Raw genomic sequence first — 25,620 nt, forward strand, 5'->3', positions numbered from 1 at the left:
CCGGGCAGATGATGGGTGTTGGATGCGAAGCGACAAGTAGAGGAGAGATGGAGTCGGAGGTCGAGGGAATCACGATTAAAGGTCGGTCGCAGATGCGGAGTCGCCGGTTACCTAACTCTGGAGGCTAGCCCGACTATCCATCGTATCGTGCCGCAGATCAAATCCAGGGATCACAATATTGGCAATATTGGCAACATGGAATCTCGGCCCGGTCACGGGTGGATGATTCTCTGAATTATTGGAGGCGCGAATCACTTATCTTTGGGTTACTTGGGGTCTGTGGCCACTGCATCGTACTCTCTTATCGTTCCGACGTGCGGGCAGTACAGCCAACGTCATCACGCATACTTTAGGTAGGTAACTCTCCCGTACACCCATTTCTCACACATGACATGTTGCTGGTAACTTTCAAAACTATTACACCATATGATACTTCCCTTTGTCGTGAGCTCGTGCCGTGCCAAATGGCACTGCTATTCAGATCACTCGCAGGCAGTGTCACCTTAATATTGAAGCGGCCCTTCCTTAGAGAATTGTCTAGCCCTAAACGGATTTTGGAAGCACTGCAACAACCGTTGGCAGACTGAACTTGGGGCGAACTAATGAAGCGAGCTATTTTATTGAGCCTGGAGCTAACACTGTGCTGTTGGCTAGGCACATGTCTATTCCAGCAATTAGCGTAGCCACTCGGGGTGCGGTCTTCGGGAAATCACAGTAGGCGCAACGAGAGATATTAGGGGAGGACCAAGAACCAGAGCCTCATATAACAAGCTGGGCTTGATCTAACATAGAATAACAGTTAGGAGCAATAATATACAGTTCACAGACGACGCAAAATGCTGGTATCAATCAAAAGTACATCGCTAATAAACAAAACAGTGATATATCGTATGGAAGTCCAAGCGTGAACACGTGTATATGGAAGCATATCAAAAATCGTGAGGATAAAATAAGTCGTGGCGCTCATGAATATGGGTATACATGTCGTTGAAGGTAGAGCCGGTGATCATGTACTCTGGTGAACCTGAAGGGCGTTCGAGGACGAATCTGACAATAGCCCGGGGTTTTCGGCATTGTATTTCTCATATTCCTTCTTCCTCTTCTTTTGCATCTTTTTCATCGCCTCCTTGGTGAGCTGCTGGCGGAACATTCGTTCAACCACATCCTTTTTGCGGGTTCTGCGGTCCCCAATCATGATCAGGACACCTCCGGTGATGTTGCAGGTAATTGAACAGCAAAGGATAACGGTGGTGAGAGCGAACGGCCGTACATGATAACTGATACCCCATGTACAAGCTCCGAGAGCTATCTGGAGAAGCGAATGACAATCTAGGAGAACCACGATTGCAATAAGAATGCGTTGCGGGAAAGCACGGTGTGTTATAGTCTCGTGAGGTTTGTAGAAAGTATGAGACTTGGCAAATTTTGCCTGGTGGTGCTGCAATTTCGCCTGCTGCTGAGGGCTGAGCACACTGAATTCGTGTTCATCCTCCTTGGAGAGATCTCCGGCCTCGAGATCAGCATCGGCTTCCGCCTCCCCCCGAGATGGCAAATCATTTTTGTCCTTCAATTCCGGGAGGCGGCGCCTCTTGCGAATTCTCCACGTCAGGAATGTATAATGTGCGATGAACACCATGTGGTATGTGTCGACTGCACGGAACGGGGCCAGCCCATCGCCCATGATGGCAAAGAGTGCCACTAGTACATTATCGATAACATTGATGATATACGACTGTCGGCCCCCGACATTAATCCAACCTATAGTCCATTAGCATACTGATCGAAAGTTGAGGCTTGTGCCTAAGAACTGAGGCGTGGCTGCATACCGATGAGGAAGAGCACCCAAGCAAGCCCAAAAAGCGTAATGAGAGTCGCATATAGCGTGATCAGAAAACCAAGAGCTGAACAAAAAATCAGCACACGACATCGAATGAGTTGAGTGGATAGGAATTGGTATTACGTTTAGACACATATTTGCCAAATCCTTTCATGGACCGCTTGAACTTGGAGCGACGCGAGTGCAGCATGTGCCGCACATGGTCATTCAACTCCTCAATATCCTGGTAAGACCATCCTTCAAGATTTATTCCTTCTGGCAGAACGGCAAAATGAGGTTCCCCTTGATCCAAAATGGAGGAAATATTAGTGATGGGTCTCTCCAAGGGAGGGCGAGGTTCAAGGCCTTTCGCCGACTCCTTGTCTTCCTCTTCTTCTGTTGATGTTGTTTCCTCCCTTTCTGACTCTCGTGCAGGCGAGAGGGTATACGTCTGGTTGCGGTTCACGAGCGAGCCAAGATTCGGGACGAACAGTGAGTTTTGAACATTGGTGAGAGTGGTAAGAGCTGAAACTTCCGGGTCTAGTAGTTCGTTAGCCAGTATCACCTAGAATAACAAGCAGAAGACTTGCCAATAACATCAAGTACATCCACAACATGAGGCTCGTATTCGCGAATTCCGTTCTGTGTCATAGGAGCACTACCGCTAACAGTTGATGCTCGGTTCCTGGAGAACCTATTCAACGCGGCTTCACTCCTCCTCCGCATAGCACTCCTGTTGTCCCTCAGCTGCGGCAGAGGCTGTGTAGGTTGTACCGACGGTCTGACAAATTCCGAGGTTGGACGACGCCCACTAGCAGGACTTTGAGGCTCTTCCATCACAGTATGCATCTGCCCGCCTGGCTGGAGCCGTGGAAGAGTCGCTGGGGTTGGTGCAGACCACCGTCCTGGCCGAGGCTCAGAGTTGCTGCGACGGCGGCCGCCTTCAAACGGGTCGCTCTTCTCTTCGACGGGAGACGCTGCGCCAGCTGCAACTGACGCACCTGAACCAATGTTTCTGATGTCGACATTGCTGCTGCTAGGTTGAGGCGAGGCGATAGACCGAATGAACGAGGGCGGGCGCGTTAGGCGAATTGATGAGCGGTTCGAGTGATTTGAGCGGACTGAGGCCGCACGCCGCCGTCCAGGCGGAATGTCCGATGACGTCGTTTCCTGTGCAGGACTCGCCGATGAAGCCCGTCGCGGCTGGGGTTGGGGAACATTAAGATGATCCGGAGACGGGCCTGCCGGCTCTATCGGATCCATTGAGACGGTTTGGCGTTAGAAGACTGATGAAGTGAGGGGATGGAGAGGAAAAGGAAGAAGAGAACCAAGATAAAGAAGCAGCATTAGTCAACCCAGGCTCGAACGTCCCGCTGAACCCGTTGAATCCCGCCAAGAGCTGTGGCGCTCATCCAGAAAAAACAGCCATTCAAGCTGAGAGCATGGAGATCGGCATGACATTGTCTGTGCGCTTTTGAAAGTCCATTTGGCGAGTTGATTGCTTGAGAACAAGGCTCTTACAAAGATGATGAAACAACATTCTTCCTGTTGGCGCTTAGTTCTCTATTTCGAGGTTCCGCTTTTTGAGAGTTTCGTGCCTGAGGCATATTTATGTAATTCTATACTTCAAAAGAGCTGTGTTATTCACTGCGCTATTCAAATACACTCTTTTCTGCTCAACTCTTTTACTCACTTGAGCTATTTGATTGTGGAAGCTTTATGATGTGTTCTCTTTCATTTCTTCCTTTCCTACGATTCAAACCTTTCTCCTCACTCTGGGTTCAATTAAGTCTCAGGTGCCCAGGCATACAGCTAGTAGAAGAATTTGTCTACCAGGTGAGCTAGCCACATCCCTTTTCGCTTCTTTTCAATCTGATACAATACTGATCCTCCTTCTAGTGTTCAATCGTGGCACGAATTTCTTAATGGAGAGGAAACGCCTTTCAGGAGTCGAAAGCCCTCGTCCCCAGGCTCATGAGAACAATGCGACTAGTAATCAAGGAAACCGTGTCCATCCATCGGGAAAACGAGTCTTCGAAGTCTTTGGCACTCGTAATAGTGCCAGTGTCAAGTCAAACCATTCTTTATCGAAGAAAGCGTCTCCTTACACCGATAAGTTCTTCGCTAACGTTGCGGAAGCTATCGTTCGCAGCTTCCCATTCACGGAGTTCGCAAAGGAAAATAGTTGTGAGATCAAGGATGTTGTCCGAGCACTTAAAGTCACGGTTGTGGAACCTCTCTCCAAGCCATCGATACAGAAAAGCTCGACTCCTGCAGAATACGCTCAACGCGAGCCTGCGACGCTCGGTTCTGCACCTTCAATTCCCCTTCCTCCAGTAGATCCGCAAAATAGACGTTGGATAGTATCTCGTCAACCTGGACAAACAACACCGCCATCCGCAACTTCAGGGAGCACACGGTTTAGTCCATCCAAGCGTCACCCAGGGAGAAGTCAGAAGGGAAAAGCTGCAGAGTATGTGCAGAACAACTTCAGGTTTGAGGTCTCATCCACGGCTACCTCCGAGCCCTCCATACTTCTCAAGGGTGGCCGTGGAGTCAAGAGACGCAAGACGATGGTTCCTGTTGAACAACAGATTATAAAGCAGGACGCCTATGGCAACTACGTTCCTGTCAAATCTATAACAACGGCGAGTGGTCGCTTTGGCGATGATGGCAGCAAAGAGTGCTAGCTTCATCTCGGGTACCTGCTGAACACTTCTTTGCTGATGTACTATGGATTAGCCTCCTCTCATTCTCTTTGTTAGGTATGCTTTCTGTAATCTAGCATGCACCTGGCGCGCAGCTTTTGGCTTGTGTTTACGGTAGAGGATAGATTGCTGGATGTATCAGTATAACCCTAAATTCAATAATTTTCCATCATTATCATTACCGTGCACCGGCACCAGAACAACCCTACTACACATTTTGCCTTTTGATTCACATATACTTATCTTAAAGGGCTAGTGATTTGACTGTTTACATTAACTCAGCCCAAGCAACCCGTTGAGGCTGGATGTAATCATGATGTCAGAGATCAACGGGCATATTTTCGAGGCACAACTTCTTCCAGTGCAATTGTAGTATACCTCCCGCGCAACAAAGCTTCGGCATTGAAATCTAATGCCACAACGATGCCATCCTCAACCCTTCCTCATCCCGACCAGCGAGGCGTTGAGCCGCATCCCGCACCACCCCGCAACATCAACAATGATGTAGACTACGAGCCTCATCCAGAGAACTCCATATCTATTTCACCCTCGAGAGCCAAAATCCAAGAACGCATTCTTTCTCTGTACGGTGGTAGCGCCTCAGAAGACGACATGAATGTCTATGCTGAACAAGCTATCTACGATGATCCGTTCAGTTATTGTGATACCCGGTATAACTGTCCCCCATTCGCTAGTCTAGTTTGATCCACCGCATCATTCGTGAATGTCGGGAACTGATCCTTTGTAAACAGGTACAAAATAGCAGGCCAATGGTACGGCATCCCCAAGCTATTTTCCAAATCCGAAACGTTAGCTACGGAGGTCACCTCGTCGACAGAGCACGAGCTTGTGTGGAAGCAGCGCCAAAAGTATACATTTGCTGGTGTGCATGCGTCGAAGACTGTGGATAGTCTTGTCAGTGTGAAATTAGAGGGGAGCGAGCCTGATGAGAAAGTTGTTTATCACAAGGATATGTGGAACGAGAACGACTATTCTCATGAGGGGTTGGGAGCGATGATCAAGAAGCTACACGGGTAGGCAATCTCAATATGCTCTTGTCTGAAGGGTGACCTCAATAAGGGATTGATGTTAACTGTGTATAGCGATAAGTTAACGCATGTCACTCAGCCGCCAGAGTCGGTCTGACGGCGTGGCCGCCACGGGTGGGGATAGGACAGTGAAAAGGGCCTCGGGCTGATTTCTTCGTTAAAGTGCTGTTTTCATCGAATCGTATATTGCAGCGTATTGTCCTTCAGTCATGGACATCCCATCATTCAGCTGCATACATATGAGTTTTTGAGCGACGGTGTCTCAACCCCATACTCCTGTAACCAAATACTTTCGAGTCCAACAGACGATGATCATATACAGGTGGGCCGGCCTGGCCCACGCTGAGGTCATTGGTGCCTGAGGCATATGAATGTAAACGGCTTAGTCAAGCAAGGATCCAGTTTCCTTTTTCTCGCTCCTTCTCCTTTCTCGCCCGTCGGACCTCATCTTGATCCTTCCTCCCCAAGGTAACTCCGTCACTGCGTGAATCCAGACTTCCTGTCAACAACCCCCCGTATCTAGGGCACCAAGCTACCCTTCCTCCTCCCCCCTCAAATATTCAATCAACTTTCAACCCACAGGCAGCCAACAAGCTCCTCTGAGTCATCGACACACAATCCGGTCATCCTCTCCACCGCCAATCCTCAGACCACCCAGTTTCTCCAGGACTTGACCTTTTTGTGTCCTCAGCCTTCAAGATGTCTACTGCCGTCGAAAACACTACTCCCGACAACCAGGCCTCCACTGCCCCTACCACCGAGGCCTCCAACGGTACTGCCCCCGCAGCCCAGTCCGCCGCCGATGCTGCTGCTGTCAGTGCTGATGAAGGACGTCGGTTGTACATTGGGAACCTCGCGTATGCGACCACTGAGGGGGAGCTAAAGGAGTTTTTCAATAAATACACTATGTGAGTATTGACTCTGCCTGCCTCTGCGTGTTTTGCCCTCTATTGCGTTGCCCTGCTGTTAAGGTTAGCCGGTGCGTCCAATCGGGCGGCGTTCCGCTTTGTTTTCACAACAGTGCTTTACTTCCACCACCATCGCCAGTGGAGTGTTTCTATTGTTCATTCAATTATTCATAAGACTTTTATTCTCGCAGTAACTAACAGTTGTTCTAGTGAGAGCGTTTCCATCCCTGTGAACCCTCGCAACAACCGCCCCGTTGGCTATGCTTTCGTCGATCTTGCTACCGCATCTGAGGCCACTGCCGCTATTGCAGAACTCTCTGGAAAGGAGATCCTTCAACGCAAGGTCTCTGTTCAGCTTGCCCGCAAGCCGGAGCCCTTTAGAGCACACTGGCGGCCGTTACTAGAGGATCCCGATCGCGCTAGCGGCAACGAGGGCCGCAAGAGGGCGGGAGGACGTACTCGTGGTCGCGGTCGTGGTCGCGGCCGTGTAGGTCGCGGAACACGCGGAGGCCGTTCGGTATGTTGTTTCAAGCCTTTTTCCTTGTGTTCAGTAACCATTAACGTCTTTGACAGGCCCAGGCCACGGAGGGGGCGGAAGAGCAGCCCACCACTGCCTCTGGCGAGACCGCTCCTCTTGCTGAGGTCACTAACCAGAACGATGCTGCTCCCGCCACCGAGTCTGGCAAGCCCGCCGGGAAGCCTCGTGCCCGTCCTCAGAAGCAGCGTGGTCCCCCTGAGGATGGCATTCCTTCCAAGACCAAGGTTATGGTGGCCAACCTGCCATATGATCTGAGCGAGGAGAAGGTATGCTCCTAACTCGTCCCACTCACATATTCTGTGATTGCTAAACCACCTCTAGCTTAAGGAGATCTTTGCCGCCTACCAGCCAGTTTCCGCCAAAATCGCTCTCCGCCCCATCCCCCGCTTTATGATCAAGAAGCTCCAGGCCCGCAATGAGCCTCGCAAGGGTCGTGGCTTCGGTTTCGTCACGCTTGGTTCCGAGGAGCAGCAGGAGAAGGCTGTGCAGGAGATGAACGGAAAAGAGATTGAGGGCCGTGAGATTGCTGTCAAGGTCGCCATTGACAGCCCCGGCAAGGAGGATGATGTTCCCGGTGAACCCACTCAGGAAACTACCGAGGCTCCGGCTCAGGAGAACACTGCTCCTACCGCTGCCTAATTGACAAGGTCGTTTCTGTCCCGAACGAACGCGGTTTCTATCCGATGATAGGTATTCGAAGATCACTTTAAATATCGAAACTCGGAGGCCGTTTTACGTATGGGATATCTCTCTAGTAAGCGTTGTCAGGACGCGCTACTATGCAACAAAGAGCCAAGAAACTTCAAAAAAAAACAACGAAAAAAAAAAATTATTCATGAATCTTATTCCTGTCCGGCGCGGTCCTAGGGAATAAAAGTAACGCAAGGATGCACTCTTTTATGCAGGTTCTATACGAATTGCCGCCAGGCTTCGTATTGCGAGGACTGAAAATGCCGTAATGTGTGGTTGATGGAGATGTGAACTGATGACGAATCTTGCTCTTCTGTTATATTGTATCTTAGCACCATTTAGTTTATGAGAAACGCAAGGCTGGCCTTGTTCTAGTCTTGTTCTGAAGGATCTCCCAGTGCCTAGCCGTTGTAGATCGCTATGGAGACAGTCTTTGGTTGACGGTTATGACGAGAGGCCACTCCACAGCTCTTGGCACTATTGATCCTCTCCGTCTAAACCCCCGTCTTTCTTGCCCAACCCGTCGTTCAGCCTACTTTTTACGCTCGTTTGGCTATATGGTGATTCGCTTGCATATAATTTTTGATACACCATTTAGAAATCACCAAATTACACGAAACGAAAGCATTTTGCAAGCTGCGCACATAGCTCAGCAGCCGATTTGACCTGAGGATCAAGGAGCCATCGACGCTCGATTGACTGTCTACTTTCACTACATATCCTAGGTGCCGTCTTGCAGCTTTTATACGCCATGTCACGTATGTGGGAGGTCGATCCGGAGACTAAGGCCAAGGTATGCCTCTTGCCATACTCAATTAGTGAAGTTTCACTTCTTTTCAGCTCTCTGCGGAGCTCGAGCCCCTCTAGCTGAAATTGCTTCTAATCTCTCGTTCATAGCTCCTTCAGTACTCGAAAGTCAATGGAAACGACCGATGTTGCGACTGTGGTGCCCCTTCTCCTCAATGGGTATGACCTGTTGTTTCTCTTCCGTATGTCCTGTGTTATCTAACAAACCGCGTCCATTGGATTAGGCTTCACCCAAATTCGGGACCTTCATCTGTCTTAACTGTGCCGGCACCCACCGCGGGCTGGGGGTGCATATTTCCTTCGTCCGATCTATTACCATGGACGCTTTCAAAAACTCCGAAACACAGCGCATGGAATTAGGGGGCAACGACCCTTGGAAGAAATTCTTTGACTCGCACCCAATCACACAATCCGAGGGTCGCACGTTCGAAGATTCAACAATCAAAGAGAGGTACGAGGGCGAAGTTGGCGAGGAGTGGAAGGAGAGACTCAGCGCTAAAGTCGAGGGGCGAGAGTTCGTACCTGGCCAACGGCCTGCGCAACAGACCAAAAAAAGCGCAGTTGACATTGGAGAATCGAGATCAAGTACTCCTCTCTCCAACGCAGGGCTGACGAGGGGTTCTTCCGCTTCTCCGGCTCTACAAGAGGGTCCTGGTGGGCTTGAAAATGCCGGCGTGAGTCGTAAAGCGCGCAACGAGGCATATTTTGCCAAAATGGGGTCCGAGAATGCGATGCGATCGGAATCTCTTCGCCCTTCTGAGGGCGGCAAGTTCACTGGGTTTGGTGGAGGATTGCCCGTGGAGGAGTCGCCAAAGCCACGGGCTGGGGCCGGGATTCCGGCACTTGACGATTTTCAGAAGGATCCTGTAGCCGCGTTGACGAAGGGCTTCGGCTGGTTCACGACGACTGTGGGTAAGAGCGCGAAAACAGTCAATGATTCGTTTATCCAGCCTACTGCGAAAACGGTACGTACACCCTGCCGGTCACATAGTCGACTTACAAATAATACTGATGAAGCAACAGCTCGCTGAATCCGACTTCGCCGCTCAGGCGCGCCAACACGCTGCCCAACTCGGGCAGAATATTCAAGTAGGTGCCCGCGGCGCCGCCGACTCATTCAACCGCTTCGTCGAGGGTTCAGACGTCCCCTCCACCAGACGTGCACGCGCCGAGCCCGAGCGCAAGGACTTCTGGGACGACTTTGCGTCCTTAGGTGCGCAAGATAACCACCGCAGGAATACATCAAGGTCCGGTGCCCTGGGGACGACGGCAATGAAACCAGGCCCAGGGGCTTCTTCGTCGGCCACAGCATCTACATCTGTTAGCTCGGGTTCGGGATCAGCCCCCGTCGGTTCGGGTACAGGTACCGGGAGAGGGTCATCGCCCACTCCAGCTTCAAGAAAGAGTCAGGATGAGGGGGCATGGGATGATAATTGGTGATTTGACATAGATATGGTAAGGCTAGACAGAGTACTTTTCGTGTTTCATATGTATATATGTTTGTAGTAGCGTTCATTGTTTTGGGGGCATGGTACATTGATGCTTTCTCCTTTTCATAACCTTCGCTGGGTCTGTGGTTCCTTCTGCGATTTGCTCATTCATCTCTAATAGCGTGATACGGAATAAATAAATAAAAAGATAGTTCTGACATTGTTGGTTTGTTTTAATCTATTTTCCATCTACCATACGGGACAGTTATATCTTCCACCCCCTGTAGAGTGTCCATTGTATAAAAACGATGATCCGCACCGAAAATCACAGGAGCCCGAACAAGACGTAACACATCTAAAGCTGGCTGAATAAGGATCCATAAAGAGTCAGTAATCCGTGGCATCTAATTAAACACATCCTACCAAGAACATAAAATTTATACTACACAATTATACAAATCTACTCTAGTAAACACCCCTCAACTCCGTCAGCACAGCTTTCTGCCTAGGCGGACTCATTTTTTCGAACCGATCGACGCTCATAACAAAAGTACCCCGTCCTGCACTCAAGCTCCTCAGGTGCTTAAGGTAACCCACCATCTCCTTCAGCGGGACTTTAGCTGTGATTGTGCGCGGTCGATTCCTAGCGTCGGAGGCCATCGACCCACCAACAACGGTGGAAGATTGAAAGGGGTCAGGGGGCGCATATACCTTGGCAGGGTCGATAGGAGGGAGGTCGAGCTCGGGATCAGGGGTTTCGGTATTGGGTATAGAGAGGTCAGTTGATGCAATGGGGACGTCTTCGTCTAGGGAGACGATGTGCCCGCCCCGGGAGGAGGAGATGTCGTGAACGACGGCGCCGAGGCTGGCTTCATCAACGCTGATGATCACGTTCATGAGGGGTTCCATGAGGCATGTTCCAGGTGTAGCAGATGCCGAGGCGGGGTTTGAGATGAGGTTAGAGAGCGCTGTAGAGGTTGCAAGGCGAGTGGCGGCGGAGAGAGATGCAGATGTAGTCTCGTTCCCGAATATATGGGCTGTTGGACTTAGGGTGAGGGTCACGCGAGTGCTGTGCATGGGAAAGGTGAATTGAGGACCGCGGGCGAGGGCTGCGAGACAACCATTTGAGAGGGCTGAGCGGACAGCATCGACATCTAGACCAGGCGGGAGAATGGGGCTTTCTTCGAGACCCTTTTTGTTGGTTTCGATCTGTAGTTCTGGGGCAAGGATGACGATTTGGTTCCCGTTTGCAATTTCGACCGAGAGGGCTGCTGGGTCTGGGGCAGGAGATGTTTCTGGGTCGAAGGGCTCTATCTCTGCAGTGCAGCCGGCTTTGCCCTTGCGGCCTGCAATCTCTCTGTCGAAGATCTTGGTGACAGGGCCCGATGCTCCGAGTGGGCATTCGCGGTATCCAATTTCAATAGGACCCATGGTTGCCTTGGCTTTGAGGTCGTTGATGAGTCTATCACGGGCAATCTCTAGGTGAAGCTCTCCCATTCCGCTTAATAGCGTTTGTCCGGAGTCCTCGTCAATGCTTACATGAAGGCTAGGGTCTTCACGTAAAAGCAAAGCTAACGACTCGTGCATCCGTTTCTCCTCAGCTAGGCTGTGAGGTTCGACGCTTGCGAAGAACACTGGTGGCGGTACGTCAATTGGGCGTAGTTGGAGGGTATCCAGAGGTTCAGGTGGAGTCGCCTTGTTGGTAGTGCAAGCAACAAGTGTATCGCCAGTACGGGCGTGCTTGAGGCCGACCACAACCCCAATTTGTCCTTCACTGATCGAATCAACTTCAACCGCATCGTTGGCGTACATTTTGAGGAGGCGAGGTGCGCGCTCCGAAACATTCAAGTTGGTATTATATAATAGACTACCGCGGTCCAAGGACCCGGAGTAGACACGAACATATACGAGGACTCCACGTTTCGCGTCATTGACCACTTTGAACGCCAGCCCGCAACCGTGCAACTGCTTGATAGCGTTGCGACTGTCAGCTACTACAGCGGCCTTTTTTTTCTGTTTGCCCTTGGGCGCCGCTTTCTCCTTTTGCTCCACGAGTAGATCCCCAGAGAGCAAGCGTCTCAGACTTCCTTTGACTCCCCCAATAGCAACTTCCGGGTCTGGCGTTTCCTGGGGACTAGGGAGGAGATCGACGACACTGTCAAGCAGCGGTTGGACGCCGATGTTGCGGAAACTAGCACCAGCAAATATGGGGATGATTTTCCTCCCGTTTCCTTCTAAGAGGCAACGGCGTAGGCTATCCAAAATATCTGCCGGTGAAACCGATAGGTGATCCTCTTCGTTCTCGAAGAACTTTTCCACAATTATCTCGTCGTGCTCACTCAGCAACTCGACTAGGGCTACCCGCGCGCGGCGGAGTTCTTGCGCTAGCTGACTCTCTGCCTCATCCAATTCGGAAAGACTGAACCTTTTAACTGATTTGCCGTCTCCTCCACTCCATAGGAGTCCTTGTAGATTGATTGCGTCGGCAACACCAACGAACCTTCCGTCCCCTCCCTCAAACCACGGGATCTGGCAAACAGCGGGCCATCCTCCGAGCCGGGAAGCAACTTCCCGTACTGTTCGCCCAAAGGCCGCACCATCTCTATCCATCTTGTTGACGTAGACAATCCGAGGGATGTTGTATGTACTCGCTTGGTGCCAAACCTGCTCTGTCTGTGCCTCCACACCAGCCACACCATCTAGGATGCACACTGCGCCATCGAGAATGCGCAATGACCGCAGAACCTCGAATGTGAAGTCTGCGTGACCGGGCGTATCTATCAGGTTTACCATGTGAGATGACGCAGATCTTGGAGATCGAGGGTCTTGCCGAGTAGCATTGCCGCACTCCGCAGGCGGCCAGTGGAAGGTGATCGCAGCGGATTGAATAGTGATACCCCGGGCGCGTTCTGCAGGGAGGAAGTCCGTAACTGTGGAACCTTCATCCACGTCTCCTATCCGTCTTGTGAGCCCACTATAATAGAGCATCCGCTCTGTAGTGGTCGTCTTGCCCGCATCGATGTGTGCTATTATACCGATATTCCGAGTCAGGTCAAGGTTCACTTGTGATTGCGGATGGAAAACTGAGAACCTCCGTACTTGAGAAAATCCTGGCTTCTCGAGGGACGATTTAGGTAAAGACGCAAGTGCCCAGCACTTGACCTTGGGGTAGTCGAGGCATCGAGCAGCTCGGCCGTTCTGGCGGGCGCGCAAAAGCAGAGCTGAGACCATGGCAGCAGCAATTGTGTAAACCAGATTACTGGACGTAACGATTTATCGGCGCATTTTTGTCGTACACTCGAAAAAGTCGATCCGAGCTCGAGAACTCAAGCTGGCATGAGGAGAGAAGAGAGAATGTCGAGGTCCTGTAATCGGACGCGGAGGCTCTGTAATGCCTGACCAATCAGGCCCTGAAGACAGCAACGACGTAACCTACCCGGTCGCTCTCCAGGTTCTCCTCTTGTGCATCTTACCACCGCATCCCTCCACCCCAATTTCGTGCTCTAACCTGAATTCCAGGAGCTGAATGTACGTGGAACTGACTTGTGCGCTATGTACGCAATTCAAGGTTTCCTTGCTGACAAGCGCTTCTCGCTGTGGGTGCAGACGTGGCCCTATCGGTGGCATACCTCTTACCCGGTGCACCACACGCAAACAGGATAAGAGATGGACTACTCCAGCATTCAGCAAGACCCTGCGGGTGCCTCACCATGGGCCTCTCCTCGAGCTACAGAAGCCACGTATCCCCCCTCGAGCACCAGCGATATTCCTCCCTCGCCGTTACCCCCGCATCATGAGTCTCCGTACGAGGCAGCTGGGGATTCGCAGCCTGCCGAAGCTGCCGAACATAAGACACCAGGAGAAGGAGACGTCGGCTCACCGAGTTTATCAGAGCGAGTACAAAATACGCACCTGAACGAAGCTGGCTACGCGGCAGAACAACAACCCCGATCGCAGGTTCCCGCGCGGTACCAAACAGGCGCTCGACAGAATGCGAGGCAACCGGCCCCAGTGTACAAGATTCAGGCCAAGATAACGGGACTGGAAAGAACAGGCAAAAAAGATCCCATCCTTCGATTCGATGTGCATGTAAGTGGGAATTGCCTGCAGCGCAGCGAAATCACTTATGCACTACTGACCACAATATCAGACCAATATCCCAAAGTTTAGAACTACTCAATACCGCGATGTCAGGCGGACCCATTCTGAGTTCGGCAAGCTTGCGGACCATCTTATGTCAGCCAATCCCGAGGCACTTGTTCCGGCTGTACCTGCGCCTTTGACCCCTGCTGGAGCCGGGACAGACGAGGACGAATTTCGAGTAAAGGCTTCAATGCAGCGATGGCTGAACACTGTACTGAATAATGAAGTCCTAATTCAGGATGACGAGATTGTATTGTTTGTTGAAAGCGACTTCGGATATAGTCCCGTTGTTCGCATGAAGCAACCCGCGACAGGTGTTCGGAGGAAAGTTTTGAAGCAATTTGCACCTCCTCCTGACGACACGCCGGAGCTGCAAAATGCGCGCCCTGTCGTCAAGATGTTTTATCTGGGTACTATGGATGCGAGCCATAAAGTTGATCGTGTAGTCAAGGCTCGACGAGGTATGTTGTAACTCTTCCTTTCACATTAGCCATGAGGTTCTCACTGCTATTTAGGCCTGGGTCTCGCGGAGTCAGATTTTGGCGTTAAGGTTGGACAGATGCATGTCCAGGAGACGCACCCTGGTCTTTCAAATGCCTACCGCAAGCTGGGGAAGGTAATTCAAGCCGTGGGAGACTATCATGCGGTTCAGGCAACTGCAGAGGCAACTACTCTTGGGGATCCCCTTAGTTACCACTCATCGGACGCCTTCATTGTCAAGGAAACACTTACCAACCGTCATATTCTGCTTCGGGAACTGCTACAAGCTCAGCAAGCTACTCGCAGCAAACGCGCTGCGGCGGACCGGCTGAAAGTCAGTTCATCTGTTCGCCCCGAAAAGGTAGACGAGGCCATCAGTGCACTTGATGAAGCACAGAGTCAAGAGGACTATTTGACCAAAAAGACGCAACGAGTAACATCAAACCTTCTGAATGAAAAGCGCCGCTGGTTTGAACGAACCTCCAACGATGTGTGGCTGGCCCTGCGTGAATATACGCTGCGCCAGATTGAGGCTGAACGGAGGACTCTCGCAACCCTGGAGAGCGTAAGGCCGGATATCCGTTCAATTGACGCCTCCGGGGGCCTCAGCCGTCTCGGTCGTGAAAGCCACCCAACTGGGCGGCGTCCAAATTTGGCTTCAAGCCAAGGCCCCAAGGGCGATGCTTGGAGCGGTATTCCACGTCGGAGCGACAGTCTTGGACGTAGCCTAAGCGGCAGCTTCGCCGCCCCTGCTCCGGAAGAGGATGAAGAGACAAACGGCCGTCTTCGCTCACCCAGCGGCGTCAGCTCGATTGTTGAAGATGATGATGATCGACTCGACGCGCGAAACGCCGCCAGCAGATTAGCTGGAAGTACTTTCTGAGCGTTCCAGTGATCATTATTTGTCTGTCGTTGTAAATTAGGAGTGTGCTTTCTCTTAGAGATTCCCCTCGCAGCCAATTCGCGATTCTGTTCCTCTGATTTCGCGATTGAACGTACGCTGAGTATTGTTGATTATATGCCAACTTTCGCCTATGAACTATGAAGCGTTATATCATAGAACTGAACACCTGATTTTCTGCAAAAGCGCGTGGATGCAGAACTACGCATGTATTAAATGGCCTAATGGCTTTGCTACTCCACACATCGGACGGTCTATAACAAAAGGGTTAAATCCAAGCTGTTACCTTCGCAAACTCTAGATTGACCCATTGCTTTCTTTCAGAGTGGGAACTACGGCTTTTGTCATCAGCTAATATTACGTTAGCGTATGCATTTGAACCATCTGATACCTAAATATGTGTAGAAGTCTACCCAGCAACTGCCGTGCGGAAGGCGGGAGCTGGCGGAGTGCCAAGTCAACTTGATCCCCAATTAGATATCTGACTAGTCCTAGAACACCCCATATCTGCTATCTCGGTCGTAGTGGGTTATTGTAAAGTTACAGGCTGGCTTGAGCTTTTGTGCAAAGCTCCTCCCATGTGTGTGGATTGTTTTTGTATTTCCAACAGCGCCCCTTGATTCCAGCAGCTTCGTCCAGTTTCATCCAACTTAACCCCACACCCCACTCTTCAATACTCCCACTCTTTGATTTCAAAGCATCCAATCCCAATGATGCAATAAGTTAAACGAAGCAAAGCTTCTTATAAAACCTCATCGTCCCACGCCCACTTTTCCTCCTGCTACACGCATACATCTTCCAGCTCTTAACTCATCCCAGTTTTGCGACGTTGGATCTATAACAATGGCACCCGTAAAGGTCTTTCTGTAGGTGAGCTCCTTTGTAATCAAGCCGTCGTTATACTGACTACATCAACAGCACTGGTGCGACTGGATATATTGGCGGGGATGTTTTCTATGCTGTAACCCAGGCCCATCCTGACTGGGAGATCTCTGTCCTGGTTCGCAACAAGGAGAAGGGAGAGAAGCTTGCCAGCGAGTATCCAAACGTCAGAGTCGTCCAGGGTGACCTAGACTCAGCTGCCATAATAGAGGAGGAGACCAAGAACGCAAATATTGTGTTCCGTAAGTATATACACATTCCTATACTACTCAATAAGATCATGAGTTACTAATAGGCTTAGATTGCGCTGATTGCGACCACGTTGCATCTGCTACTGCTATTGCCAAAGGTGCCAGTCACCACACGCCTGAGAAGCCATTGTGGTTGATTCATACGTCGGGCACTGGTATCCTTACAGTTGAGGACTTTCGCACGAACACATGGGGTCTTGAGAGAGCCAAGCAGCATGATGATTGGGATGGTGTTGACGAACTATTGAACCTTCCCGACGACTCGCTGCACCGAAATGTCGATAAGATCATTATTGAAGCGGGACGACGCGCCCCGGACGCTGTCAAAGTGGCCATTGTCTGCCCTCCTACGATCTACGGTCCTGGCCGGGGTCCCGGAAACCAGAAGAGCGTCCAAGCGTACTGGTTTGCCGCCGCCGTCCTTAAGAGAAAGAAGGGATTCCTAGTTGGAGAAGGCAAGAATGTCTGGCACCAGATTCATGTGCAGGATTTGAGCGACCTCTACCGCCGCTTGGGAGACGCGGCAGCAGCCGGGGGTGGTAAGGCTACTTGGAATGACAAGGGGTACTATCTTGCGGAAAACGGCCCCTTCGTCTGGGGAGATGTCCAAAGAGCGATTGCGAAGGCTGCCTATGAGAAAAAACTTATCCCTTCGCCAGACGTCGAACCCATAAGTGATGATGAGGTAAAGAAGCTTAATGAATTTGGGCTCTATGCCTGGGGTAGCAGTTCAAGGGGCTGGTCTTACCGCGGGAAAAAGCTCTTGGGTTGGTCACCGAACAAACCTAGCTTGCTGGAGCTTATTCCATCCATTGTTGATATTGAAGCCAAAGCGCAGGGGTTGGCCTGAAGCTTTTTGCACACAGGTAGCTAGCTTCTTTTTGTACTAAATCGATATAAGAAGCATAGTGAATGAATTATGATGATGCGACCACCATAGATAAATGCAGGGGAATGGAGTTCCTACTAGGTCACTAACAAACGCGCTTAGCGAGATAATCGCGCCAAGCGCTAGATTCCTTGTTAGCGCGTCCTTCATGTTGTCTGTTTTATTACGTCGGAAGAGCCCCGGCCAGCCAATTCCCGACACCCAGACGTCGCGCTTTTTCATCCCGCATTATACCTACCAAGGTAGTTATACTACTGCAGGTTGTCTCCCTTCCGCAGTCGCAATCTCAAACCGGACTCGAGCGTTTGACCTCTCGGCTGCTGCTCAAGAGAGCTAACCTTCCTCACGTCTAGGTTCGCCCAATGACTCGCAACCTGTCGGGAGCACACCGGTTCTGTACCTGAGCATTGGCTTTGTAAGAAGCTGCCATGGCTCCAGGTACCGGAGGCAAGAGGAAGAAAGTCGACAGGTCATGGTCCACTGACTCTACCAACGACGGTCAGCGGCCTTCACCCCATCGCCCCGGGAATCTCAACATGGCGCAACAGATGCACAGCTCGCAGTCTCCTCAGTCTCGGGAATTTTCTGACGGGCGTGGGAGGCTGCGAAGGCAGCCAAGTCGTGGTGGTAGACACAATGCAGGACGAGCACCAAGTAATGACGGTCAGAATTTTACAGCTGGTCGGAAGGACGCAGATTCCGCTGGGAGAGAAGCATCGGAGCAAGGCAAACAAAATGGAACAACACCTTCGTCGTCCCAATCACAACCACCTCAGTCTCCGTTGCCACTTGCGAGTTCAATGCAATCGAGACCACACTCACAGCAGTCGTCGCAACCACAAACACAGCCTCAACCAGCTCCAACACCGCTATCACATATGTCGCCCGCTGTCCCCGCGCAACCCTCCAGGAAACCATTGCCGCCTTACCAATATGAATATATTTCGGATGATGTCAGGGATAGTTGGGCGGCCAGTGGGAGGCAGATGATTGTTGATCGCGGAATACAAGCAAAGAATGGCAAGGACATTGTGATGCTGACCTCTATCTACCAGGAGCTCATTCGTTGTGCTCTTGACGAGCGATTGCCTGCCGAAGAAGCTGGTTTAACGCTCAGAGATATTATCGGAGAAGAGGTTGCCGCTGGTAATATCGGAATAGATGGCCAAGAGCAGGCATCACCGTGCTTGGATCCTTGCACTCTCTTCCTCGACACCCTGTCCATTGTGACAGATTCTGACACTACGAATGACGCCCTCAAACCGTTAGTTTTTTCCACTGGAATTAATCCGGCCCTCATGCGCCTCCAACTCGAAACACCTCTACTTCAGTCGCTTGGCCTTGTCCGTGACACCTTCGCACGGATGGGCATCAGGAAGCAGACAAATCTCCTATACCGGCAATCAAATTATAATCTACTTCGCGAGGAATCTGAAGGTTACTCTAAGTTAGTGACGGAACTTTTCACCACTAGCAATAATGAACCTCCAACCGCCGAGGTCGTTGAGGATACGTTTGAGAGGGTGAAAGCAATGATAGGTGCCTTCGACATGGATGTTGGCCGTGTCCTCGACGTCACTTTGGATGTTTTCGCAGCTGTGTTGGTTAAGCAATATCGGTTTTTCGTGAAGCTGTTGCGAGCGAGCTCCTGGTGGCCCAAAGAGGACGCATCCACTAGCAATGGTGGGAGGTCGTGCGACTCCGGGCTTCCCAATTGGGCTTTACCAGGGTCGCCTGTATGGTCAACAACTGACGAGGAACGAGCTGCAGCTGCGGAAGCAAACTCCCAACGAGATCGAGAATTCTGGGACCGGGTTCGGGAAGTCAAGATTCGAGCTTTCTTTGAGATAGGACGCAAACCAGTTTCCGAAGAGGAGCTCAAGCAATTGCTCCCTGAGTCCAATAATTTGACTCCAGAGGAGGCTGATACCCGCAAATGGATCGAACAAACTGGCACACTGCCGCCCAAGGGGAGCAGGGTAGCAGCGCAACTTCTCGGGTTTAAACTTCGTTTCTATTCTTCGCCAGCGCGTGACAAGTCAGATGTTCTTCCCGACAACCTAATATATCTTGCCGCATTGTTGATCAAGGTCGGCTTTATCTCGCTTCGCGATCTTTACCCTCATCTCTGGCGGCCTGACAATTCTATGGATGTATTGAAGGAGGAAAAGATGAAAGAAAAGGCAGAAAGAGAGAGGGCAGCCCGACCTGGCGGTGGGGTAAATGCTCTTATGACTGCTGGTGCTCTTTCAGACGACACGCTACCTATTCCCCGTATTAGAGACTCCGAGGCTCGTTCAGCGACTCCCGGGAAAGATCAAGAAGCGGAAAGAACAGCTGCAGCTAAATCGGAGGAGAACGAGCTTCCGGAGCCATCAGATCAAAAGGTATTGCTTTTGAAGAGCCTGCTAGCAATCGGCGCAATTCCTGAGTCACTATTCATCCTGAGCAAGTTTCCCTGGCTCATGGATGCCTATCCCGAACTTCCTGAATTCATACATCGCATCCTTCATCACTGCCTGAGCAAGGTCTACGCCTCTGTGCGCCCTCTACCGCCGATCAGTGAGCTTCGAGAACAGAAACAAATACCCAGTCATGATCAGACTGGTGTGCCAAAGGGCCACATCAAACTAACAGAGGCACCCCAACGTCGGACGTTGAGATGGGCTCAGCTCGATAAGGAAGACACGAATGATGGAACTGATTATAGGTTCTACTGGGACGACTGGTCCGACAACATTCCCATCTGTCAATCTGTTGACGATGTTTTCGCACTTTGCGAGTCTTTCCTAAACATCTCTGGACATAAGATCGGACAAGACTCCAGCCTGTTGACAAAACTGGCCAGAATTGGCAGGCACAGTCTCAACAAGGATGATTCCACGGAAAATAGAGCACGTTGGCAAGATCTTTGCAAGAGACTACTGGTCCCAGCTATAAGTCTCACTAAGGCCAACCCCGGCGTTGTGAATGAAGTTTTCGACCTCATCAGCTTTTTCCCTAGGGACACTCGGTACAATATGTATGCTGAGTGGTACTTTGGCCAGACCTCTCGACTCCCCGATATACAATCTGCTTTCGACCAAGCACGAGCGGAAACAAAGGATGTACTCAAAAGACTAAGCAAAACAAACATACGGCCAATGGCTCGTGCTTTGGCCAAGATTGCGTACGCAAATCCAGGAATAGTCATCAACGTTGCTATAAGTCAAATTGAATCCTACGAGAATCTAATCGAAGTCGTTGTGGAGTGTGCTCGTTACTTCACCTACCTCGGTTACGATATCCTCACATGGGCATTGATCAGTTCGCTTGGTCAAAAAGGTCGAAGCCGGGTACAGGACGGTGGCCTGCTCACAAGCCGATGGCTTAATGCCTTGGCCACCTTTGCTGGCAGAACCTTCAAACGGTATTCAGTAATGGATCCAACCCCCGTGCTGCAATACGTTGTTGAGCAACTACGCCAAAATAATTCCACGGATCTTATTATTCTGGAACAGATAATTAGTTCGATGGCTGGAATCATCACCGATACCAATTTCAATGACTCTCAGATACAGGCCATGGCGGGCGGCGAGATCCTGCAGTCGCAAACCATCCTCCAATTATTGGATAAACGACATGAGTCCAAAACCACTTCAAAGCGGCTTTTGAAATCACTTACCTCCTCAAACCTTGCTGGCCAGTTGCTCATTGCGATTGCTCAGGAACGTCTTACGTGCATTTTCAAAGAATCAGAGAACTCCTCTGAGCTCAAGTTGCTGGGTAACATATTCGATGAAATCCACCGAATTCTCGCTCAGTATCTGGACCTACTTCGCAGCAATTTATCAGTGGACGAATTCGACTCGTTTGTCCCTGACATTGCGTCCCTTATCAAAGATTTCGGCATCCAGCCTGAAGTTGCCTTTTGGATTCGACGTCCAAGTGTTGCACGGAAGCTTATCGACTGGGAAAAAACTTCTCAGGATACAGCCAACGCCGCTAAGAAGGAAAGTCAGGATGTTCCCGCTCTGAAGGCAGAAGTCGAGAAACTTGAGGGAAGTGGTGACACTGAAGTCACGGACGCTCCCTCGGGAGACGACAAAATGGATGTCGATCAAGAACAAACTGCACCGGATACCGAGTCTATTCCTAGCAGAAAATCTGCAACTGGCTTTGGTGCTCCAGAGTACGCGGCTTCTAATCCTGTTATGCAAGACCTACAAGACCAAGTCAAGTCTGTATTGCCTCCAGAGACTTGGAGCATAGTCGGATTGCCTTTCTATGTCACATTCTGGCAACTCTCGATTTACGACGTGCACATCCCTCAAAAATCATATGAAGAGGAAATCGAGCGATTGAAAAAGAAGGTGATCTCGATTGGTAACGACCGATCAGATATTAGTCTTGCAGGGACACAAAGAAAAGAGAGGGAGAAGAAGCAGATCACGCAACTCCAGGACCGGATTCTGGAGGAGAATAAAGCGCACCTTGTGGCTTATGGCCAAACAAGATCAAGGCTGCAAAAGGAGAAGGAAGGATGGTTCGTTGGTATGCGAGGAAAAGCCGACCAGCTACATATCGCTTTATTGGAACAGTGCTTTTTACCGCGTCTCCTGTTATCCCCAATTGATGCTTTCTACTGTTTCAAGATGTTAAAGTTTCTGCACGCTGCTGGTGCACCTAATTTCCGGACTGTTGGTCTGCTGGACCAGCTGTTCCGGGAACAGAGGCTGACTGCCTTGATTTTCCAGTCCACCTCAAGGGAAGCTGATAATCTTGGTCGCTTCTTGAACGAGGTTCTTCGTGATCTTGGCCGTTGGCATGCCGACAAGACTGTCTATGAGAAGGAAGCGTTTGGAACTAAGAGGGACCTCCCTGGTTTCGCTATGAATGTTGATCCCGAAGGCAAGCCCACTACCTTCCTTGATTATGAAGACTTCCGTCGCCTTCTCTACAAGTGGCACCGGCTTCTATCCTCAGCATTGAAAATCTGCCTCAATGGGGGCGAGTACATGCACATTCGAAATGCCATCAGTGTCCTGAAGGCCATTGTCCAAAACTTCCCAGCTGTTAACTGGATCGGTCGAGACATGCATACAAGCGTGAACAACCTCAGTCAGAACGATGAACGAGACGATGTGAAAATTCCTGCAGCCTCCTTAATTGGCGATCTTAACCGTCGTGAGAAGAAGTGGATGCTTCCTCAGGCTTTTATGATTACCAACCAGCCAGTTCCTAGCAAAGGCAGCCAAGCTACTGGGAGAGCAACGCCTTCTCGCCCCAACTCGACTACCCCGACTCCTTTCAATGCGGCTGCTCCTGAATTCAAGCCCTCCAGTGCGACAGAGTAAGTTGACAGTGGTTCCTTTACATGCATCAAGCGCTAATCTTGCATCAGATTAAAAGGGCCCGGAAAGACTGAGGGAACCACGAGGCAGGAAGTTGAGGATGGAGAGATTGAAGACGCCAGGACAGCAGATGTGCCAAAAGATAGCTCAAATGCCCAACAACCGGCGCAAAAACTAGCTGAAACTGAGTTACGGCAAACAGACAAGGCAGCTGGCCAAGTATCTGCTAATGAGAACCGTCCGGCCAGTGGACCTGATACAGCACCAAGGGACCCGCCCAGCAATCCCACTCGAAGTCGTCAGACTGGAGGAGCTACTGTTCAATCACGACTCTCTCCTCCACCTTCTGCGAATCAGGCTCCCAGAGGCCCTGAATCTCGGAGACCAGCAAATATTCCAAGGCCTCCTGAGCCTGATCGAACACCTGGTGGAAGCCAAACAACGCGTTCTCAGCCACATACACCGTCTCATCCTTATCGGGACGAGAGGGGCCTGCCGCCGCGGCCGGATATTCTGGATGACCGACGGGACCGTCTGTCGGACTATGGCCGGGGCGGACGATTACCCGGCGATCGCGATTTCAGTCGCTCATTTGACCCGCCAATTAGTGACAGCAGGGGTTTTGGGCGTCTAGATAGGGATCTCTCTTTCAGACCGCCTGTAGAGGAGCCATTCCGTGGGACACAATACCGTGACCGGCCTGGCCGCCCCCGTCCTGCAGATTCTCGTGAGAACCTCTCTGGCCAACGATCTGGTCCGCAAACACACCCCGACCGTGCAGACCTCATACACGATGTTTCAGATAGACCAGGCGATGGCTATCGTCGTGGCGAACCATTACGCCAGGAAAGAGAAGATCGGAGGTCTCTGCCGACCCGACCTCTGACCCCTCCAAAATTGGACCTCCCGAATCGCCCCGAACGCTTTCCATCTGATATTCGCAAACCCGCAAGTAATACGCAGCCGCCTCCCCGCGGTGAAGAAATGCCACGAGGACCTCGCAGCGACCGGCCACCACGAACCCCTATGGAAGGTCCTGACCCCCGGGATTCAGTTCCTGGATCTGATCTTCCTGTCGGACGATCTCGACAGGCTGATCTAATGTCTGATATACCCTCTGGACCAAGAAGCAGGACTGCGCCTGGCCGAGGTGGGCGAAACCCTCCCGCGCCACATCCTTCGGCAGGGCCTCCTGGTAGTGGACCGGCGGTAAATGACCGTCCTCCGCCCACAGGCCCTGGACGCCAGGGAATGCGGAATGATGATCCTCCTGCAGACACTTTATCCCCTACGGCGGAGAGGCTAGAGGCAAGTGGAATCCACCCTGATCGGCTCAAGGCCCTACAAGGACAAACTTCGGACAACGCGCACGGGTCTAGCCCCCGCTCCGGCCTTTCGGGGCCTCCTCCCATAATTCCTCCTTCAGGGCCTCGTGGTGGACTTGGTGCAGGCTCAGGATCTTCGCCTGTGACTCGTGGACCTCCAGGTGGGCCAGGTTTCGGTGGTGAACGCGGACGCGGCGACAAACGGTTTGCCAATCTCAACAACATGCTTCAGCAGTCTGGGTCGCCTTCAGACCGCGGTCCCGGTCCAACCAGTCGGGGTCGCGGTACTAATCGACAGCCAGCCACCCCTCGAGTGCAATCACCGCAAGCAACTAGACCGCAGCACTCGGGCCCAGAAGAAGGACCCCGCCCCGGGGTTTCAACAGAGAGCAAAACCGATCTATTTGCTGGGAGGCCGTCCGGGTATCCTGAGGGAGATGCACACTCCAGAAGTCGGCCGGGTGGCAGCGGCCGTCACGAACCCACTGATGACACCAACTCCGATGGCCGCCGATCACAGCGCTATTTGACTGGCGGCAGCTTTTCTCACGACCGAGACCGAGAAGCTGAGCGGGAACGGGATCGTCGTGCTGGTGATGAAGACGGATCACGGAGTAGCAGCCGGCGGGAGGATGGACGAGATCGCAACCGAGAGCGGAGCCGCAGGAGTGATGTGCCTTCAGGAGCACCTCGAGACGAACGTTACGAACCTCGTGAAGCGTCCCGTCGGGGTGTTGGACCGCGTGAAGACAATCGAAGGCGCCGCGATCGCGACGCCGGTCCAGAATCCTCACAAGAGCATGAAGGACGTCTCCGGCCTCCCTCGTCCCACGGCGGACAACCCCCTCCCCCTCCTCCACCACCCCCTCCTCCCGGTGGGCCGGATGAAGAACGACGTTGGAGCAGCAGCGGACGGGAGCCTCGAGACCGCGATCGCGACCGGAACCGCGACCGGAACCGCGAGCGCAACTATACGCGCGAGAGCGGCAGTGGGAGCGGACCTCACCGCAAGCGCGGACGGCCGGGGGATGAAGGCGGACACAGTGATGGAAGCAGCCGAGGTGGACGGGGCGCTGGCAGCGAGAACAAGCGTGCTCGACGAGGGGCTTGATTGCTGTCTTCAGAGATACACTTTCTCTTGTACTTTCCTACTTGATTTTCTTATGTCTGGTTCACTTGGTGATATGATATCATATGAGCATTTCTGACGGTGTTAAGCATTCCGCTCTATTGCTGTTTTGTCTTTCTCATTGCAATGGCCAAGCAACATGTATTCTCTTGTCTTTGAAACCCATCCCTCTCTTGAGCACTTTTTCTATGCCTGTGGTCAGCGCGTGTGATATTAGACGTTGGTCCAGGTAGTACTACTAGAACTGCTTGATCTGCTTGATGCATTGAACACGAGTCATTGTTCGATGCTCCACCGCCATTGCCCTTGGATTGTGACCCACTTAGTCCACCTAGTAAGGC

At 51.6% G+C, this 25,620-nt stretch overlaps 9 protein-coding genes across 9 annotated transcripts, besides 2 other annotated features; 7 read left to right on the plus strand and 2 right to left on the minus strand.

Annotated features, from left to right (window-relative positions):
* Positions 1-6,897: part of a sequence feature (contig 1.35 1..84073(1)) that runs on past the window's edge.
* ANIA_02219 (uncharacterized protein) lies at positions 675-3,084 on the minus strand (the record flags this gene model as incomplete). The annotated part of the gene is made up of 5 exons (XM_654731.2): positions 2,392-3,084; positions 1,961-2,356; positions 1,827-1,901; positions 1,025-1,758; positions 675-782 (listed from the first exon to the last, which is right to left on the minus strand). Exons 1-5 carry the CDS (start codon positions 3,077-3,079, stop codon positions 675-677), a joined length of 2,001 nt encoding a protein of 666 aa, XP_659823.1. The 5' UTR covers positions 3,080-3,084.
* ANIA_02220 (uncharacterized protein) lies at positions 3,742-4,506 on the plus strand (the record flags this gene model as incomplete). The annotated part of the gene is made up of 2 exons (XM_654732.1): positions 3,742-4,235; positions 4,311-4,506. 2 exons carry the CDS (start codon positions 3,742-3,744, stop codon positions 4,504-4,506), a joined length of 690 nt encoding a protein of 229 aa, XP_659824.1.
* Positions 4,948-5,562, plus strand: ANIA_02221 (uncharacterized protein; the record flags this gene model as incomplete). Its single annotated transcript, XM_654733.1, has 2 exons — positions 4,948-5,195; positions 5,277-5,562. 2 exons carry the CDS (start codon positions 4,948-4,950, stop codon positions 5,560-5,562), a joined length of 534 nt encoding a protein of 177 aa, XP_659825.1.
* Positions 6,037-6,897, plus strand: ANIA_10276 (RNA recognition motif domain-containing protein; the record flags this gene model as incomplete). Its single annotated transcript, XM_050612986.1, has 2 exons — positions 6,037-6,481; positions 6,692-6,897. Coding segments are annotated over exons 1-2 (415 nt in total), but the record flags the coding sequence as incomplete, so codon positions are not given.
* Positions 6,898-25,620: part of a sequence feature (contig 1.36 75..96901(1)) that runs on past the window's edge.
* On the plus strand, positions 8,461-9,956 carry ANIA_02222 (GTPase-activating protein GCS1; the record flags this gene model as incomplete). Its single annotated transcript, XM_654734.1, has 4 exons — positions 8,461-8,502; positions 8,607-8,675; positions 8,741-9,481; positions 9,540-9,956. 4 exons carry the CDS (start codon positions 8,461-8,463, stop codon positions 9,954-9,956), a joined length of 1,269 nt encoding a protein of 422 aa, XP_659826.1.
* Positions 10,380-13,177, minus strand: ANIA_02223 (mitochondrial elongation factor MEF2; the record flags this gene model as incomplete). Its single annotated transcript, XM_654735.2, has 1 exon — positions 10,380-13,177. The coding sequence occupies one exon, from the start codon at positions 13,175-13,177 to the stop codon at positions 10,412-10,414; it is 2,766 nt and encodes a 921-aa protein (XP_659827.1). The 3' UTR covers positions 10,380-10,411.
* Positions 13,437-15,452, plus strand: ANIA_02224 (retromer subunit VPS17; the record flags this gene model as incomplete). The annotated part of the gene is made up of 4 exons (XM_654736.2): positions 13,437-13,474; positions 13,553-14,035; positions 14,097-14,550; positions 14,605-15,452. The coding sequence occupies exons 2-4, from the start codon at positions 13,613-13,615 to the stop codon at positions 15,450-15,452; spliced, it is 1,725 nt and encodes a 574-aa protein (XP_659828.1). The 5' UTR covers positions 13,437-13,474; positions 13,553-13,612.
* On the plus strand, positions 16,263-17,515 carry ANIA_02225 (putative nucleoside-diphosphate-sugar epimerase). The gene is made up of 3 exons (XM_654737.2): positions 16,263-16,336; positions 16,389-16,594; positions 16,654-17,515. Exons 1-3 carry the CDS (start codon positions 16,314-16,316, stop codon positions 17,451-17,453), a joined length of 1,029 nt encoding a protein of 342 aa, XP_659829.1. The 5' UTR covers positions 16,263-16,313; the 3' UTR covers positions 17,454-17,515.
* On the plus strand, positions 17,921-25,261 carry ANIA_02226 (putative THO complex component (Rlr1); the record flags this gene model as incomplete). Its single annotated transcript, XM_654738.1, has 2 exons — positions 17,921-22,824; positions 22,876-25,261. The coding sequence occupies 2 exons, from the start codon at positions 17,921-17,923 to the stop codon at positions 25,259-25,261; spliced, it is 7,290 nt and encodes a 2,429-aa protein (XP_659830.1).

The sequence above is a fragment of the Aspergillus nidulans genome, chromosome VII, assembly GCF_000011425.1.
Source record: "Aspergillus nidulans FGSC A4 chromosome VII".
NCBI classification, from domain to species: Eukaryota; Fungi; Ascomycota; class Eurotiomycetes; order Eurotiales; family Aspergillaceae; genus Aspergillus; species Aspergillus nidulans.

What these genes read in the sequence shown, in the direction of transcription:
- ANIA_02225 (XM_654737.2), top strand. Translation starts at nt 16,314, where the DNA reads ATGGCACCCGTAAAGGTCTTTCT. An exon ending in GCACCCGTAAAGGTCTTTCT is followed by an intron (nt 16,337 to 16,388) that starts GTAGGTGAGCTC and finishes CTACATCAACAG; the next exon opens with CACTGGTGCGACTGGATATA. An exon ending in GAACGCAAATATTGTGTTCC is followed by an intron (nt 16,595 to 16,653) that starts GTAAGTATATAC and finishes TAATAGGCTTAG; the next exon opens with ATTGCGCTGATTGCGACCAC.